Raw genomic sequence first — 18,100 nt, 5'->3', positions numbered from 1 at the left:
AAATTGACAGTTGTGCCTCCTGATAATATTAAGATAATACTGGAGGCCATTTCCAGTGGCTTCCAGGAGTCTGATGAGTGAGTTAGCAATAATGAGTCAAACCTCTCTTGATACATATGGTTGAGGTTTATATCATGCAGTGGAACTCCCAACTGACAACTCTGCTTCCAGCTCATGGAGTCATACCTGCAAACCATTCTTGAGAATGGAGAATCATGATGGGATGAGAAGGATCCTGGCTTATCGATCTGGCCAATGCCAGCAAGTTTTCAGCAGCAGGATCTATTCAGGCTTTGGAATAACTTTTACCTCCATGATTGGCAGATTTGTTTGAAGAAAAGCCCTTGGATTTCACTCTCTCAGAGCTCTGTCCTGCCTGCTGCTGCCTGCTCTTGGTTAAGAGTATGCTCTTTGGCCTTAAAGCCTGTTCATCTCCTCTCTGAGAGAGGACATGTGTGATACTGGGAGTCTTGAAACGCCTGCTTCACCATGCATACCTATGAGGCCATCAAAACACCTAATACATAATACAGAAGGAGCTTGCTCACCTGTAGTGGCCTCTGAGGGTTTTGTCAGATGTCTCTCTTGAGTTTCAGTTAATGGTAAGCTCTCAGGTGCTCATTGCATTGGACTTTCTAGCATCTTTGCTTGGTTTTCTGTTCTGTTTTTATGACAGTTCTTCTTCTGGGTATAGTTTTTAAACTCTTGCATTAAATTAATTGTATTCCTTCCCACAGACTTTTCTTGGAATTTGCGTGGTATGTGTTGTATGAATGTATGTGACCATCCACGCCTTCTTCCATCCTTTTCTCTTCAAGCTCTGACTGTAGTTGTTCAAGCTCAGTAGTACCTTCAGCTTCTAAAATGAAAATCCTGTTAAAAGGAAAAGAATTTAAGAAAAAAACTCTCAGCATTCCCATACCACAGTGTATACTGAGCAGCTCGTGCTTATAAATTCTATACAAACAAATTATATTTCCATTAAAGTGGATCTACAAGTGAGTGGGTCCTGTATTTTCTGTCATATTGCTGTTTGCAATACTCAAATTGCTTTAAGGAATTAGGGGCTGAAATTTTGCCGCAAGCTCCTGTAGACTGCTAAGATCCCAACACCCGATGAAATTTTGCTCCCTTGCATATCAAGAAGGTGGTTTTTGCCTAGCAACAAGCTTTGTGGTTTCTACCTGAGGATCAAAAACAGAAGTGCATTTGTTCAGCCTTTTGCGTCACTTCGGTACTGAAGGTTTTGACAGTCAAATCATCCCTGACATTTCTGTTGATGCGCAAGAAAGAGAATAATCCAGTGTGTTTTTCCATAGCAGTGCTGTCATTGCAGCACTGACAATAGTAAAAAGTACATTCATCACTGAATAATGAGATATCCTGGAAACATATGAGGAACAGAGACTTCCAACAAAAATGTCTCACTTTTAATGGCTATTTTCTGACTGATCCTTTTTTGCTATTTATACTCTCCTTGAAATATTTTATGGAAACCTGAGTCCCTCTGAAAACCCACCCAAACAACCAGAAGTGTATTTTACGTATTGTAGTATGTAAATGATTAGTCATCACTTGTAAATTGCTTAATAAAGGAGGAGGAAATCTACATTAAAGGAAGGTGAAGAGCTCGATTTGATTGCTGTATGTCTCACTTCTTCTTGCCTTCTTTTTGTCTCCCAGAAGATAATTATGAAGGATTTCTTTAAAAAATCATCCTAACAGACATTGTTGTTCTGGGTTTGAGGATGATAGCTGTACATTGTAAGATTATTTTCCAGTTGCTTCTGTTTTCTTGGGGAAATTTATGAATAGCTTTTTTTTTGTTTTAATTTAAGATTCAGTGGTCTTCTTGTACACTGCCAATGAAAAAAGATGTTGTCTTCAGAAATCTTAAGTGTAACAATATGGGGAACTCATTTTATACCCAAGGAAATTTACCTTGGGTGGGTAAAGCATGACAAGATGATGTTGAGCATCTGTGCACAAGACCAAATCTTGCCGGATCTCTTCACTTGCTGCATATGATACCCTTTGGTTGGTTGGTTGGTTGGTTTGTTGCCTGGTTTTTGTTTTGCTCTGTTTGTTTGTCTTATGAATAGTTAATTCCCAACAAATGGTCACACTGGAGAGTTCTGAAATAAATTTTGTGTGTGTACTGATTTTGGTACAGATATCTGTGTCTCTGTTGGTTTTGGAGGGTTTTGATTACGGCAGTCTATTTCCTGGATAGCTGTTTCCCACATTCCCCCCCATCTCTTTTGAAAGTGTGGGGGAAACAGTCATTGGAAGATGGGTATGAGGAAAAGATTTTGAGTCAGTGGTTTATTCATTCTTTGCTTGCTGAGTATTGGCTCCATGAGATACTTTTGCATATGCTTGAGTTCTTGGGCATAGTTTTCCATGGTGTTCTTCCACTCCCATTGTCAGCTTATGTTTCTAATGAGCTAGAATTTCCAAAAATATCCTGCAAGAAATAACAAAAACCTAGTGGGAAGACTTATTTTCTATTGCTGTCTACAAATTATTAAATGGTTTGAGGAAAAGAAATAGTTGTGTTTATAAATTTGCAGGATGGCAGTGATAGTTTACAGAACTGCCTGCTGGTCTCCTCCGTGTGTGCCAGAGCTCCCAGAGAGAGCAGGACTGGAATATTGTGAAAGGCTAAACTCCACTTCTGGTGCAGCAAATTCAGTTATTTTCACATGGCAAGTTCCAGCGTGCTGACACGTGCTGTGTGGCAATTGCAGCCGTGCACAATGTAAAATGGGCTGCAGAAACTAGGAGTCTGATAAAATAAAAAAAACCAGAAAATCATCTCCCATTATTCATGCTTGGCTTCCTCCCCCCTTCCTAGTAGAATGATATGTGCTTTCTGTTTGCGGGTTTTGTGTGTCTGCACTGACTGCTTCAACCATGACTCACATGCAAGTCTTGAGAAGAGCTGCCTGTTGTATCAAGACAGTTCAGCACATGGCCATGGCCTTTAAATCAGTCCAACTCATCCTAAAATGCTCATTTTTCTGTTAAATCAGCTATTTAGCTGGCAAATGCAATCCTGATGAACAGTAAAAGTTGCATTGCTAAGGCAACTCTTTCTTTAGGTTTATTTCTCAAACCATAACCTGGAAATATCATTTTTCTTCCTCACAAAATGCTTCAGAAGAATTTTTTTTGGTGGATGTTGTTCATGGAATAGGATTTCTTCCGTCTCTTCCTCTTCTTCCTCCCATTCTGGATAATTCCAAATTTATTCAGCTTATTAAATTAACATCTCAATTCACTACCCTGGTAAAGCTGGTCACTTTCTAAAAGCACTCACCTAGCCATTTATTCAGTAGTGTTTGACTGTTGAAGTTTTAATTGGAGAAGAAGCCATAGTTAAAAAGCAGGCAAATCTTTTCTCCTCATACCCTCATTGATTTTTGTTGAAGCAAACAGATGAGCTTATATATAAATATGTATATATGCTTTTTTTTTTTAATGAAAAGTGCTGGAATTCGCTAAAAAAGGTTAGAATTGAAATGAGTAATCTTCAGTGCATAATGCAATTGTTAATTTTAGCTTCTTGCGTAGGAGCTGTTATGACTTGAACAGCCGGCTCTAGCCTTCATTAGAGAAGAAGCAGGCAGTTTTGAGACAGGTGGAGCTGGATTAAGCTGTGAAAGTGACTTGCTGGAAACTGGTCATTAGTGTTAGAAATCTGGGTCCTATCCATTGCACCCCTCCCTTGTGCCGTGATCACTGCCGGTGTTACTTATTTTTTGTCTTTTCCAGGTTGACTATGGTGCGTCAAGCTCTCCGAAGGACCAGCATGGAGATTGGCACTCTGAACTGTTAATGGGGACATGGGACTCACGTTGCCGTTGATCATTTGTGTGGACTTAACCAGCAAAGACCAACAGAAGACGCTAGAAAGGCAGTTGGAATTATAGCAGTTTTCCAGGTAAATGGCTTCTTTGATCCCAGTGTAATTGTTTTTGTGAGCACTGTGTAAAGCATGTAGATGAGCTGCAGGTTGATCTGCTCATGAGGAACTTGTGCATGCATGTGCATTTCTTGATGAAAATCCTTATCAAATTAAGGACTATTTACCAGACCAGTAAAAGGTCTTGCCACTCATGTTTTGAATTTTCATCAAAGCAGTTCAAGTTTCAGTTGTAACTGCAAAATAGCCGAAATTATCGGCCTTCTTGGGGAGAGCAGTGGGAGAAAGGAGAATCACAAATTAGCTCACAGTAAGGCAAGTCAAACTTCAGGTTAGTTTCATATTCCATTCAGGTATTTATGAACCGTAGAGCTTGATTTCTTGTGAAGTTCACAGTCCTTCTCAAACTGGAAGATTATATAGGAAATTGTATTTGCTTACAATGTGAAGGTAAAAGCAGAAAGTAGGAGAAGTAAGTGCTTATAACTCAGTATGCTTTAGATTTTTTTCACTTAAAATATAGCTTAAAAAACTAAAGGTAAGTTATTCTGGTTCTGTTGAATGTTTAATTTCAAACTGTAAAAAAAAAAAAAAGTGTGATTTTGCTTCATAGTTGCCGTTTCACTGTTGAGAAGTGGCAATGTGTTACAAGAGACCCTTCCTGAAATTACTTCACATTTCAAATACAGTTGTTTTTCTTGAAGATGCTTCTTAAGTAAAGTGGATGGGAAAGAAAAGTTAAATTATTCATGAGTCTTCTTTGACAATTGATCAGTGGGGGAGTCTTCAGGAAGGAGCTGGGGGCAGAGAAAGAGAGAGAAAATAATAAAAGCCTTTAACTCTGAAAAGCCTTTAAAGCTTCTGTACAACAACCCCATTGTAAGCTGAAAGTAAATGCAGTTCAGTTGAGATTTCTTCATTGGAAGTACCTGCCAAGGGTTTTCTATACAATTTTCCTCGTACTGAAGAGTGACATAGGTTTTGGGAAGAGGTTTAAGGTTTTAACAATTGAGTTGTTGGTTTAATCCCTGAAAATTTTGACCCTGAGAGCTTTATTGCCAAATTTAGAGTTCGTACTTATCTTGAATTATTACCTCTTAAAAAAAAAAAAAGAGAAATATATATTTATAGTGGTAGTGAGCATCATGGCTTCTGCTATTCATAAAACCCATGGCTGAATACTAAAAACAGTGTTGTTGCTCATGCTCGGTTTTTATTTCTGTTTGCTTGGCTATTATTTTTATTAAAAGAAAATTAAGAAAAAATTAGAGGAGGGGAACCTTGAAATGCCAGAGACCTAGAATGGGTCCTTTTTGCCTGGTACCATTGAGCTTTGTGGTAGAGGATCCTCCACTGTCCCTGCCTGAACCTTGGCAGTCCTGGGGCTGGGCTGGGGAGTCACAATCTTAAATCTGCTCTCCACAAAGACTGTTCAGATCTGCTTGCTTAACCTGACACAATTCTGCTGTTACCCAATATTGTTGATTAAGTACATCTCTTCTGCTGGGATATGCATAGTTTTCCACTCCTGAGCTGCACATTTTGGTTTGTTTATCAAAGGAACTGCAATTAGGAATTAAAAGAAAAAAATAAATTTCACCTCCAATGTTTTTTTTTTTTGTGTGTGTTTGTGTCGTGGTATCTTGACCTTTCAGGTCACCAAATCTTGTTATTTTAATTTCTGTCTGGAAGAATGTCTGAGCAAGGTAAATTGAACCAGGAGACAGCAGAGGAAGCTGCAAAAGAGCAGGAGACTGCCATCTCTGAAGCCAACCCGGACAACTGTGTTCTTAATAAATCTGAAAGCTCAGAAGTAGAGGAGGAGAAGCTCAGTGATTCCAAGACAGAGCTGCAGGTAAGACAGGAAAAGTGAATGGGTGTGTTAAATATCAATGTGTTACAATTGCTTTTCCGTTTCTGTGAATTTTTTCATTGCCTACACTTCTCCTATTTTTCTTATAATTTTGAGACTGTTTCTATTTTTCCTTTTTTTAAAATATTTATTTATTTATTTATTTTGGGTTCTTTTATTTCACTATAAAATAAATGCTGTTATTTGTTATACCTTTCAAGCTCTTTAGACTGCTGTCCATGTTATTTGTCTGAGAAGTTAATTTCTAGACATCTGTTTTAAAGCTTGGTGAGACATTTGACTGTTTTCCCTCTTTGGGGATTTAGAAAACTACCTTGATCTCATGAATTTACAGGTAATACTAATGAATAATTACTTAATGTGTGGTTTGGTTTGTAGGTGTTACTGCCAACAAAAAGTTGTTATGCAAAGCCTAAGAAGGTAATTTGATAAGAAGACTTTATCGGATGAGGGGTTTTTAATCCTTTTTGCTCAATCGAATAAAAAAATACAGGGGGAGACCACAATTTAAGAGGAATTTGGAGAGGGGGAGCATTTACTTAAGTATACCTTTTCTTACATTTTTATTATATGGAAAATTACAGAACACTGTGTAGTGTTTTTTCTTGTTTATACCTGTTTGTAAAATGAATGAAAATGAGCAGAGATGATCCTTCGTTTTCCCTGCTTTCCAAACTGGGTTTGGGGAAGTTGCTTTTGCAGTCAGCAACTGATTTAAAACATCAGATAGAAGTGGTTTAGTCTGTTTATTGGTAATGCTTTCATCATGCCCACTGTCCACTGAAGTGATAACTGCTTCTCTTTTTTTGCTATATGCAGAAACGAGGGTCAAATCAGAAAAAGAGATCCAAGGTAAGGGTCCATCTCTGTTTGGAGTTGCATGCTACAGTAGGATGAAGAATTTCAGTTCTTCAATCAAAATTGCTTTCTTTTGTCACTTGTCTGGTTGAGTTTTTTGTTAGTGTTGCAGTTTTTTTCTTGCCCCCTACCCTATAGTCCTTTTACACAAAGGCAAAAAACTGCCTCCAGATATAACGTGTCAGGCTTCCCTTTATCCATCATAATTTTATGCTGCTGGGCTTGCTGTGTCCTTGTGTTAGACAGCATGTGTGCTTCTGTGGACCACTGGAAAAGGAAAATGTTCACTCCTTTTGCTTTAGTAATTAATGTTTCTGTTGGAATTTTATTTTAATGGAATAATCTTGACATAAAGAAACAGAGATTGACTAGCTTCCTAAGGGGGGAATATGTGGAGGCAAGTGTGGAAAGGAGCTTCTAGAAACAAAACCTAAAAAACTTCTGTTAATGTTTCAAGTGCAGATCCGTAATACATACACTTTTTATTGTCCGTGTTTCTTGGATATATGCTACTAGAAGAAGGGGAGGGACTCCCAGAACAAATGAAAAAAACCTCAAACCAAATGACAAAAGGAACCCTTGAGTCTATGTTAATTACTTTCAGTAATTTAAGACTATTTGTTCTTTGCTGTTAAAATTTTTGATGGAAGTGAGTGAACAGTAGCTGAAATGATAAAAGCAAAAGGAAGCTAACCACCTTCCCTGTGTGGCAAATGTCTTGCTGCTTAGAATCCTTTTTTATCCATGTTATATACACACAAATGAATTTTTTTGGACTGGGTGGGTAATAGTTACCTGACATATTTGGGAGAAGCTGATGTGGACAGCTTATGTGACTTGGGGTCAGTAGTAGTGTGTTCTGTTTTGTTCTCTCTCTCTTATTCAGTCAGGAGCTAAGGGCAAGCTCGTGAGGAGTCTTGCTGTGTGTGAAGAGTCATCCCCTCGCCCGGGAGCAGAAAATCTTCATGACAACCAGGTACACTTGCAATCATTGGTGTTAGCTGCATGGTTGACCTCCATCTTCAGTTGCATGATTGTGTTACTTAATCGGGCATTTAACAATGTCTTCCTTGGGGGAAAAATTACATCCGACAATGAACATGTTTTTATGGTTCTTACTGGTTTAGCGTGAACTTTAATTTGAAATACTAGTTTTATACTTTATCACAGGGTGTTGTTTGCTTTTTTTTCCAGACCCCCTGAAAATTTCAGCAAATGGAAAAGAATTCAAAAGAATTCAGATTTTAAAATTTAAAAAAATAGTAACACTCAAAAAGAATATTAATATGTTCTTTTCTCTAAGGCTATCTCTTTCGAGGCTGCACCAAATACAGTTATGAATATGCTCTGATTTGTGGTTCCTCTAAGAATTCAGTTCATATCAGTGTCCCCCTTCACATAAAATTCAAAGATCCTTTGCTCTCTAAAATACCTTGGTAGAGCCAAGGATGCCTCCTACTGAGTGGCATTCGTTTTTTAAACTCTTGGTGTAAATTAAACTATATCAAAAAGCGTGTATTTGAGTTTATCTGTACTGGTGGTGTTGTATTCCCAGCAGCTGGTAGAGTTCTGTCCTCTGCACTCCTCACCTCAGACAGTAACACTGGTGGCACTCTTTGCAGACTAACTTCAGAAAGTACTCCAATAAGCAAAAGTTAAGCCTCAATTACTCCTCTTTGCTTGCCTAGTGAGATCAAGGCTTAAAAAAACCCAGCTAACTAAAACCCAAAAGATGATGAACACTGCCTATAATTTATGAGATGTTTATGTGCAACTGAAATCAGCCATCGAGAGAGCTTGAGTAAGTGGCTTCTTGTGAGCTTAGCACAAAAATAAAAAATGACATTTAAGTGTACTTTCTCACTGTTTCCTCTATTGACTTGAAATGAAACAAATCTGTCTCTCCTCTTAGCTCATAAGTAAGGAGAGGTTTTTCTATTTTTTTAATTTTATTGAAAGACCAAAAACCAAATTGTTTAGCAGCAGGACATTAACATGTTCTACTGCTCTACAATGATGCTTATGCAGTAGATGGGCAGGTTATTTCATCAGTTGTTCTGTTGTAGGTAGACGCTTTTCGCTCGACTTGCATTACTCAAAATGCGTGGCTTTTGTTCCAATTTTGTTTGTGTTTTCTATTGTTTAATGGAGAATGAGAAGGAGAACAGTATAAAGAGATTGTATTAAGCATTGCTGGTAGTTTACAATGTACTGCACACGAACTGTACTGAACTACAGAGAGAATGGCAGGTGTTGAGGCAAAATCCCTATCCTTACAGCAGGCAGAGGAGGGGTTCCTGTTTCACACAGCCTATGGTCTTAACTGACTGACCAGCCTCAGCAAAGATTTTTTTTGACCATCTTAAAATATTTATGAGAGATGAAATGTCTCCCTTGACCCCATCGTGTTTTCTAAGGAAGCAATTGGCTTGGTGTAATTAATTTGATAGGACTTGCCCTTTTGTTCTTGCTGACCTTTTACAAAGGAATGTGGCTCAACTTTGCCATGGAAAGCTGGACCTGCAGGCTCCTCCTTGGGCTGGCTGAAGGATACAGGAAGTTTTGTGCCAACCAAGTTGTTTTGCTTTAATTTTAGAGGAGAAGTAGTTTATTTTTTTGTTTGGAATTATTTTTTATTATTTTTTGTTTTATCTTAATGGTTTATAAACTACAGGGAATTAATTATCAGAGAATGTACGGTACCTTGCCAGAACTACTGAGTATGGATTGTACTGCAGACTTGATGTTTGTACTTATATTTGAATACTTGCCTTCATTTTCCTGTATAAGGAAAAATCTTGTTTACCTGTATTACTTGATCTTGAGTGCTTATCCAATGGTTCACAATGTCCTTACTTAAAAGAAATGTTGCCTTTAATGTTATACTCTAGACCAAGAAGTGTATTATTGCAATTTGAAAATCTATTTTGTTGTTCACTATACTTGTATCAATGTATTTATTAACATTGTATTTTATTATTGAGAAAAATCAATAAAATATAAGAAAATATACAGTAGCTTGCTTTCACGACTCTACAGCCCTTTTGTGTGTTTTTTCTAGTGCAATTACATCAGTATTACGTTACATGTAAAACAGTATTTACTGTATGTTCATATATGTGCTTTTCTGTAAAGTCTGTCATTTTCATCAGTGCATTTTTAAGAACCACTGTGAAGTTTAGTATTAATATCCTGGGAACAACGTGGCCAGTTACATTTTTCTCCTGTTGAAAAGCTAGCACCACAGTCAATGTGCTCTGGGCAGGGAATCAAGTTATCCTTTGGGGTCATTTGGCAATAGTTGATCTAAAGTTTGTTTGAATTAGAAATCAAACTGCCATTTGAAGTGAAAGAAAGTAGGCACAGCATTAGTTCTCTGAGCACAACTGAGCAATTCCGGAAACATTTCTCAATGTATCCTTATCTCAAATGACCCACTCTTTGCCCACTGGGAATTCCCACTCTTTGCTTCTGTAGGCTCAGATTTTGTGTAAGACTGTCAGCCATAACTAACAGAAGTAGGGATGAAGGGTGCTAGGTCAGGTTAAATTTTGGGTCCAGGTCTTTGTTGCTCTTTTAGAATGCTTTTCATCTCAAGTCTTTTGTGCCACATTCAAATTTCACAAAAAGTCAATAATGATTAAGCTGAGAAGTTATCAATTTCTGTCTTACTGTGGCATGTTTATGCTGATGCCTTGTTTTGTTAGGATCTTGTCTTATATGTCTTGTGATGGCTGATCTGTAGTTCTATAAAGAATTCAGAAACCTAAAATTTGTAATAATTACTGGAAACATCTTTTGAATTCATAATGGTTGCTTAAAAGCACACCCCTTACTTTAAAGTTTTCTATTGATCTTTTGTTATGCTAGTGTTCTTAGAAAAATAGTGAAGGAAGGGAATTCACTAGCATTCAAGAAACTTTTAAATTCTCAAGTATTGGTGAATTAGGTTTTCATTAACATGATGTCAAAAAATTATCAAGCATTCATGATTCTCTTCTATTAAAGAAAACTGCTTTACCAGGGAATTTTTTGACAGCTTTCTCCAAATTTGCTTTTTTACACTACTTAAGCATATAGTTTTCTGGAGTGTTTTTTTTTTTTTTCTTTAAAAGAATAAAACACAGAAGTGCGGTTCCTTCAATTTTGTCCAACCAGATTAGGATTTCTTGAAATACATAAAATATGTTATGGTAACTTAAAAAGAAAACAATTTGGGTTTTCTTAAAACAAAGCCAGTATAAAGTAAGGTTGTGAGCAGGGAAAGAAGGTTCTTTAAAGAAATTAGAAAATGCAAAACAGCTTGAATTCTCAAATTGCTTAAAAATTAACTGTTTAAAGTTGAAGCATGTTTCAAAAGGACTCATAGCCTCCAAACTACTATATTTTAGAGGGTAAAATTTGTGATGCCTTAGAGAAGTTCACTTAGTAAAATGTCCTTGAAAAATCACAGGGCACGTTTCCCCCCTTTTGCAAAAGACACATCTGCATATGTCTTTAAATATGTATTACCTGTTAAGTTAGTAAGCCCTCTTGTATACAATGGAGTATAGAATTTGCTGGCACTCTTCTACTATTACAGCCAGAAAGCACCGTTGATCTGATACTGCACTTACGTGTGCAAAACAATTCATATCAATCTGCAGACTTCCTGGTGAAAGGAAAAAGGTTTTTTTTTCAGATATCTATCCATTAAGCATCACTGAACATAATGTAGTATTAAATGATATAATTAAGAAAGGCCATATGAAATGTAATTCATTATTCTGAAAAGTCTTAAGGGAGAGCTACTGAAGTGTAGAATAATACAGTCCCCTTACTAGACGTAGCCTAAATTTTATAATATTCAAAATATTAGAGAAAAAAAAACCTACTTACCACTAGAATTTGGCCTCTAAGAATTTGGCCACCATTCACCTGGCTAAAAAATGCCATGTTTCAAATAGGAAAGAAATGTATCTGGCTTCAATTTTTCTAGCTACACACCATTTAATGCTAATATCTGCAGGTTGGAAGCCATGGGAAACATACTGAATCTGGCCCATAATTTATCTATCTTTTCTCCCCAACAGGAATCAATACAACTACAGCTTTCAAGTTTTCCTAGCTTGCAAGAAGAAGATAAATCTAGTAAAGATGACTCCGAGAAAGAAAAAGAGAAGGATAAAAATAAAGATAAAAACAGTGAAAAAAGCAAGATCAGAATGTTATCAAAAGGTGAACTTAAAGATATTTGAATCATTATAATTACCATTGCAGAAAGGATTGTACATTTTTGCAAGGATTTATTTCTTTTTTTGTGTATATATACACGGTAAAACTATTTTCATACACTGAGAAAATTTAGAACCTAAAATGTATATGCATAAGAAAGTTATTAATACAAACATCAGGCTTTAAAGTGAATAAACCTTCCAAATTGAGGCCTTTTATTAGATTTTATTTGTTTTCTTTAATGTAAAATTGATCTTTTGAATGCTTAACTGTGTTGGTATAAATGCATAAATATATAAATATATGTGTGATTGGAATAATAAGTGTATATAGTGCGTAAGACATGAATACTCTTTTATCTAGGTTAATGGTAATATATTTGGCATGTAACTTGTGCAGTGTAGGCAGTATTGTTTCTGCTTCACTATAGGTTCTGCTTCACTATTGTTTCTCTCTCATGGAGAATTTATCTTAAATGCTGTAAGGAAATTAATCCATGCCATTTAACCTGCATTGCAATCTTCCATTATCACCTACCAAGACTTCTTCAGGAAAGATGTTTTATCTAAATTTGGCATTGCTTTTTAAAATATTTTTATTAATCCATGGTATAAAGTTGCATTGTAATCTCCCAAAAATAATCATTGCCTACCTGGGTGTGGATCTGCAGCTGGTGTGAATTGTCATTTGGCTTCAATGGAGCTCTCACAGTTCACGCCAACTTGAGGATCTGTGTGTACATTTGAGTCGGGAGATAATGCTGAAAAATTAATTCTGGCTACTGTCACGAATCCCTATTACCTGCCTACTCCCAGGTGTCATTTGGTTTCAGTCTTTTAATGCAAATAGAGTTCCCACTGGCATGACTCCTCATTTGCTGAGTGTACAGCATTTATTAAGTGATGCAAAGAGACATTGATGAATAAAACTTTTCTTTCCACATTTTAAAATGTTTTTAACAGTTTAAAGGAAGAACTTGGCAGGGTCTTGAATGACATTGAAGGTTTTCTGTGTTATTAAATGACCAGCAGTTTCTGTCAATGTTTAGTTTTGATGCTGTGTTCTCATTGGAGTTTTACAGAGGAACAGTGAATGTCCACCTGATGCTTCAGAATGTATATCTTTCTTGGCTGAACTCCAAATGACTATTTTCTTTTAGAGCATATTCTTTCAGATTGTTGCTGGAAAAAGGATTTTGATTTATAGCATAAATCAGAAGTTAACCGAAACTGTTGAAATGAAATAAATTAGTAGAGGCTGTTTGTTTTTATTTTTCAGATTGCAGTCAAGAGTATACAGACTCAACAGGCATAGATTTGCATGAGTTTCTCATTAACACATTAAAGAATAATCCCAGGTAGGTATTTCCTGCGTTAGAGCTGACATTCCTGAAATTATAGTTGGCAGTCTTTGACTTCTCCTAACTGTACACTGTGTTTTATTTGTTCTGGAGATGCTTATGAGGGAAAATGTAAAGGAGGTAGGCTGTTAACTGAGAAAAATGGTATAAAAAATCATCAACTTCTACTCCCACATCCAGTCACCCATTGTTTAATTTCACTTCCAGTAACATCTGGTCTTTGTTCTTACCTTCTTTTATACAGCTCTATGTGGTGATAGCAATAATATCTTATAACTATTGTGGTTGGAGATTTGTTTATGAGTGTAAAGTAGCTTTCTTCTAGCAATGCTGCACACAATTAAAATCCTGTGCTCAATGTCAAATTCTGCTCTCAGTATTCCCGTAGTTTTCATTTGGAGCTGCAAGCCCATCTCATCATTAAATTTGCCTCTAAACATGCAAGGAAAGATCTGTAATGTTTTTATACATTGTGATTTTCAATGTTCATTTCAGCTGGATGTGTTAAATAGGTACCATATAATTCTGCAATCATTCCCAGGAGAACTGGGAATAACTGGGTACCTAACAGCTTGCATAACCCCTTGTACAGATGATGGTAGGTCCTTCAATTGCAAAATGAGAATGTTCAAAAGAACTAAGGAATGATGGGACTCTGTCCAGCTTAGAAATGTGTGGAAATATGCCGGGGAAACTTTTGATAAGGGAGGGGAGAAAAAAGGAACATCTGAGACCTTCCAATGAAAACCAGAGCATTTTGCCTGAGAAATACTGTGGCATTGCCTCCTGGGAACCATAGCTCAAAGGTGGTTTTCTTCATTGTTCTCTCTAACTAGATTAGATGTGTCCAGCTTTTTTGCAGCAAATCAATGCCTTGTGGAATTCCAGTATGTCTCAGGAAAAATGTTTAAAATTTCTATGAGTAGCAGCTCTTCTTGTGAAAGATCTAGCTTAGGTGGAAATCTCATTTTCCATCAAAAAAGGTTGAAAAAAGACCAAAGCTATCCATAGCAGTGAGTCTTCCTGTGCAGCGCATTGATTGCAGCCTGTTGTGGCTGAAAGCACTCTGAAGCCATAGTTGAGCTCATAGAAGAGTGAAATCTGTATGTCAGTGAAGGTGCAGAAGAGCAGGCTTTAGTCTTCTGCAGATGATCCAGGGTAAAAAAAAAAACATGTTTGATTTTTAATCAAGATGACTGACAACACTTGCAAAATAGCCTTACGAACGCTGTTACATGAATATTTTCCTCTAAAATGTCTACTCGTAGTTGATGGTGCAAATCTTTGCATTTCTTTTTGACAGGGACAGAATGATCCTCTTGAAAATGGAACAGGAAATTATTGATTTTATTAGTGACAACAAGTAAGTTGAGTTCCACTCTTGGTTTATTAAGTCATGTGCATGTGTTGCGGCGTAGGTTGTGCGAGGGATATGCTCATATGGACCACAGTGCTCCTGAGGGCTGTTACTGGCACACTTGAAGAGCAGGCTTCTATTTCCTGCCACGTGGTGGGAATGCTTAAAATAAAGTAGATGTAAATGAAAACCTTTTGCTTTTCATTGTCTTGTAATTGCACTGGCTCTGCTCATTTAGATCCAAAAATATAGTTAAAGCTTTTAGTGTAGAGGATAATCAAATATGTTATCCCTTTTTTTTTTTCCTTTGTGTTATGTTGTTCTATTGCATTGGAAAATAAAACTGAGCTTAGGTGGAGGGATTCTTGCTACTATATGGTCTTTATAATAAAATATTCCTGCAGCTTTAAAATTAGAGAGTCAGAATAGCAGCATAGGGAAAAATTGTGCTGATGGGAAATAACCATTTTGTCAGTAATAGAAGGAAAAAGGAGTGTTTGCCAAACTAGATCTTTCCAGAATTGCCCTGCTTCTGACCTTTGGGAGAAAGGCAGAAAGCTGTTGGCCAGTGTCTCAGCAAATCTGTAGGATTGGTTGTGCAGAGAGCATGAGTGCGTGTGAGGGATTGGGGGATGAGTTCTTCCCAGCACTCAGAACACGGACTAGGTACTGTGAAGCATGAGCTTTGTTTGTCCCAATGTTGCACATGGAAATGTACTTACTAGAAATTCTAAAATTAATTCCTTTTTTTTTTTTTCTTTCAGCCTTTCTGTAGCAAACATTTATATGTAAATGCATAATGGAGAAGTTCTCAGTGAGATTTCTGTCCACTGAATTGTCAAATGCATTGCTGTTTTCATTTATTTTTAATTTAAAGAGAATTATCAATGCTATTCGTTTCCTTTGTTTTTAGTAATCACTATAAAAAGTTCCCTCAGATGTCATCGTATCAGAGGATGCTAGTGCACAGAGTGGCAGCTTATTTTGGAATGGATCACAATGTGGATCAGACTGGAAAATCCGTAATTATCAACAAGACCAGCAATACAAGAATGTAAGTAACAGTACTGTTGTGTTTTTCCTTGTTCCCTTTCTCAAGACAGGAGCTGGTTTGTACCATGACCGCGTGGTGTAATTTTTATATATATATATATAAATTTTTGTTTGTTTTTGTGGCAGCAGTGAGTGCTGCTTACTGTTTTCTAGGTTGGGAAGGGAGGATGGGGCTCTCATGGTGAGGTTATCTAAGGCTACAAAGATACATGAGGAGAAATCAACCTAACTGGTCTCTTGCAAGAAAGCACGGTATCTTGGAATGTTAATTTTCCTGATTCGTTAGTGCCACCACTTTGCTATAGAAGTGAAATCATTGCTTTGCAAGTCACCTGATACCATACAGCTACATCCCAAATAGCCCAAACATATTTGGGCCCAAACATATTTGGCCTCTCCTTGTTCTGGCTCTGCCTGCCTCAAGAGTCTTTTTCTGCCCAGTCTGATTGTTTAGGATTTGGTTTCCCTCCACCGCTTGCCACCCTTCATTCCCTTTTCTTCTCCTCCCATCTTGGCTCCACTTTATTTTCCCTTCAAATCTCACTGTTTGACTACAGTGTTTCTGTGAAATACAAATTCCTTCTGATGGTTCAAATGCATTGCAAATTCATGGCAGGTTAAATCTGTTCTGGCATAAGTTCTGTGCTTCTTCATGAACTGGTTAAAGCTGTAGAAGCTAAAACTCTATCAAGCTAACCAAAACTCAGTCTGAGCTCTGGTAATGTGTCCGTGCCTAATCATCATCACTTGTCCTGCCAAGTGCCACGTGTATTAAACATAGCCTTCCTGTCCCTGTCTACCTATAAACTACATAATGAAGAGGAAATAATTACAGCTGGGTAATGAAGTTTTGGTATCTGGTATTGGAACAGAAAAGCCCCATTTGAAAATTGTGTACTTCCTGTATTCAATTAGTAGGAGAAATCTAAACATTTGTTTTATTTATATATCCAGTAGCTAGGTGGTTTATTTATATCGAGTTGCAGAGAGCATTTTTTAATGTTGTTAGCTTCTCCTGTAGAAGGGTGGAAGGACTTGGGAATGGTGCTGTGCAGGGCTGAGAGTTGGACTCAGTGATCCTCATGAATCCCTTCCAACTCAGCTTATTCTCTGATTCTGTCATTACCTAATTTTGAAGATCAATACACATTGGTGTTTGCTATTTCACTGAGCCCTGAAATTCTTCTATGTGAATGTAGTAAATTTAAGATAATGGACAATTTATTTTAGATCCTTTTCCTGGGCTGTCCCTGAGATACTTGGACATCTGTGAAACAGCATTTGGGCATTAATGTTTTTAAAGGTTTGAGTAAAGCATCCACTAGCAGTTTGATTTTTCAGAAGTCAAGAGAATTACAGTAGCTCGATAAAACACTCAGGCTGCAAAGGCTTAGCCTCAGGGTCTGATAATACCTGCCCCCTACAAGGGCTATCTTTGGTTTTGAATAAGAAAAAGCTTGGTATGCAGCAATCTGGTCTTCAGTTTTGAGCTGAAAATGAGTCCCCTCTTAAACAGACCACAATCAATCATTGTGCTCTTAAAGCATTCCTCTCTGTTTTATAGTCCTCCCTTTTCCCTTCACATCTGGGTCACTGGTGTAGTGCACCAACTGCTACAGATCCTTCCTTGCAGCATTGCCTTCTCATGGTTGACTTGATAATAGAATAATACTAACACATTAATATCTGTAAATGCCTTGCTCTGTTGTGTGGCTTTCATCTCACAGATGGGTAGCACTGGAAGCACTGTTGGAAATGCTTACATGGTGTTTCTGGAGAGGACACTCAAGCCTTCTTCAACAGTGAGAGCTTTATCTGAGTGCTCTATTAAAACTATGGCTTCATGCATGGTCGGAGTGAGCCAGCAAGGCTGTGTGCTAGGTATGAACTGCCCTTCTTGCAAGCTCAGCAGGCAGGTTCTTGTAGTGATATAGCAGATTGAAATGGCCTTTTTAAGCTGTGCTCTTGCAGACTGGAGGTGAAGCCATTAAAGATGGGTGCTGACACCATTCCTGTCTAGATATTCCAGAAATAAATGCAGGGTTTTGCCCCTCTGTTGACTGTAAGTACAGCTGTTTTGTAAGCACCACATAAGCTGCAACCTGCTGATTTCTTCCTTCCTTAGTGATTTGGTGGTAGGTAACTGGATTATATGAAACTCGTATTGCCTTGTGGTTCTTCCAGTGTGTTATTTACATTATTTTGATATTACCATAAAATAAAGCTTTTGTGAAGTGGCTGTTTCTTTTCATAACTGGAGGAGATGGCATGTTTTTTTAAAACGTCCCTGGCTCTGACAGAAAATAGTTTGTTATTATCTAGCATGAATAAGGGCTGATGAGATTTTATTATGCTCCGCAAATATTGTGCAAGTTCCACATCTGAAAGCATCCAATGTGATTTCATATGTTCTGCATTTCACTGCTCTCTGAGGAGACAGTTCTGTGCAGTTTCAAA

The 18,100-nt window shown here is 37.3% G+C and overlaps 1 protein-coding gene across 30 annotated transcripts in view; it reads left to right on the top strand.

The window, feature by feature from the left end:
- ARPP21 (cAMP regulated phosphoprotein 21) overlaps window positions 1-18,100 on the top strand; it is a 138,870-nt gene that overhangs the window by 31,314 nt on the left and 89,456 nt on the right. For 19 of the 30 annotated variants that reach the window (XR_008436711.1, XR_008436713.1, XR_008436716.1 and 16 more), the window contains exons 2-10: window positions 3,778-3,946; window positions 5,584-5,783; window positions 6,180-6,221; window positions 6,621-6,653; window positions 7,546-7,635; window positions 11,732-11,876; window positions 13,152-13,230; window positions 14,537-14,596; window positions 15,504-15,644. Coding sequence is in view for 27 of the 30 variants with exons in the window: in XM_053975290.1 (XP_053831265.1) it covers window positions 5,622-5,783; window positions 6,180-6,221; window positions 6,621-6,653; window positions 7,546-7,635; window positions 11,732-11,876; window positions 13,152-13,230; window positions 14,537-14,596; window positions 15,504-15,644 (752 nt within the window). In the remaining 3 variants the exon portion in view is untranslated. Of the gene's footprint in view, window positions 1-3,666; window positions 3,695-3,777; window positions 3,947-5,583; window positions 5,784-6,179; window positions 6,222-6,620; window positions 6,654-7,545; window positions 7,636-11,731; window positions 11,877-13,151; window positions 13,231-14,536; window positions 14,597-15,503; window positions 15,645-18,100 lie in introns of those variants that run through there. The other 11 variants (XM_053975340.1, XM_053975253.1, XM_053975322.1 and 8 more) reach the window with 4 other exon arrangements.

The sequence above is a fragment of the Vidua macroura genome, chromosome 1, assembly GCF_024509145.1.
Source record: "Vidua macroura isolate BioBank_ID:100142 chromosome 1, ASM2450914v1, whole genome shotgun sequence".
Lineage (NCBI taxonomy): Eukaryota > Metazoa > Chordata > Aves > Passeriformes > Viduidae > Vidua > Vidua macroura.
The sequence above is the reverse complement of the archived record's forward strand: the minus strand, read 5'-3'. Positions and strand labels throughout refer to the sequence as shown.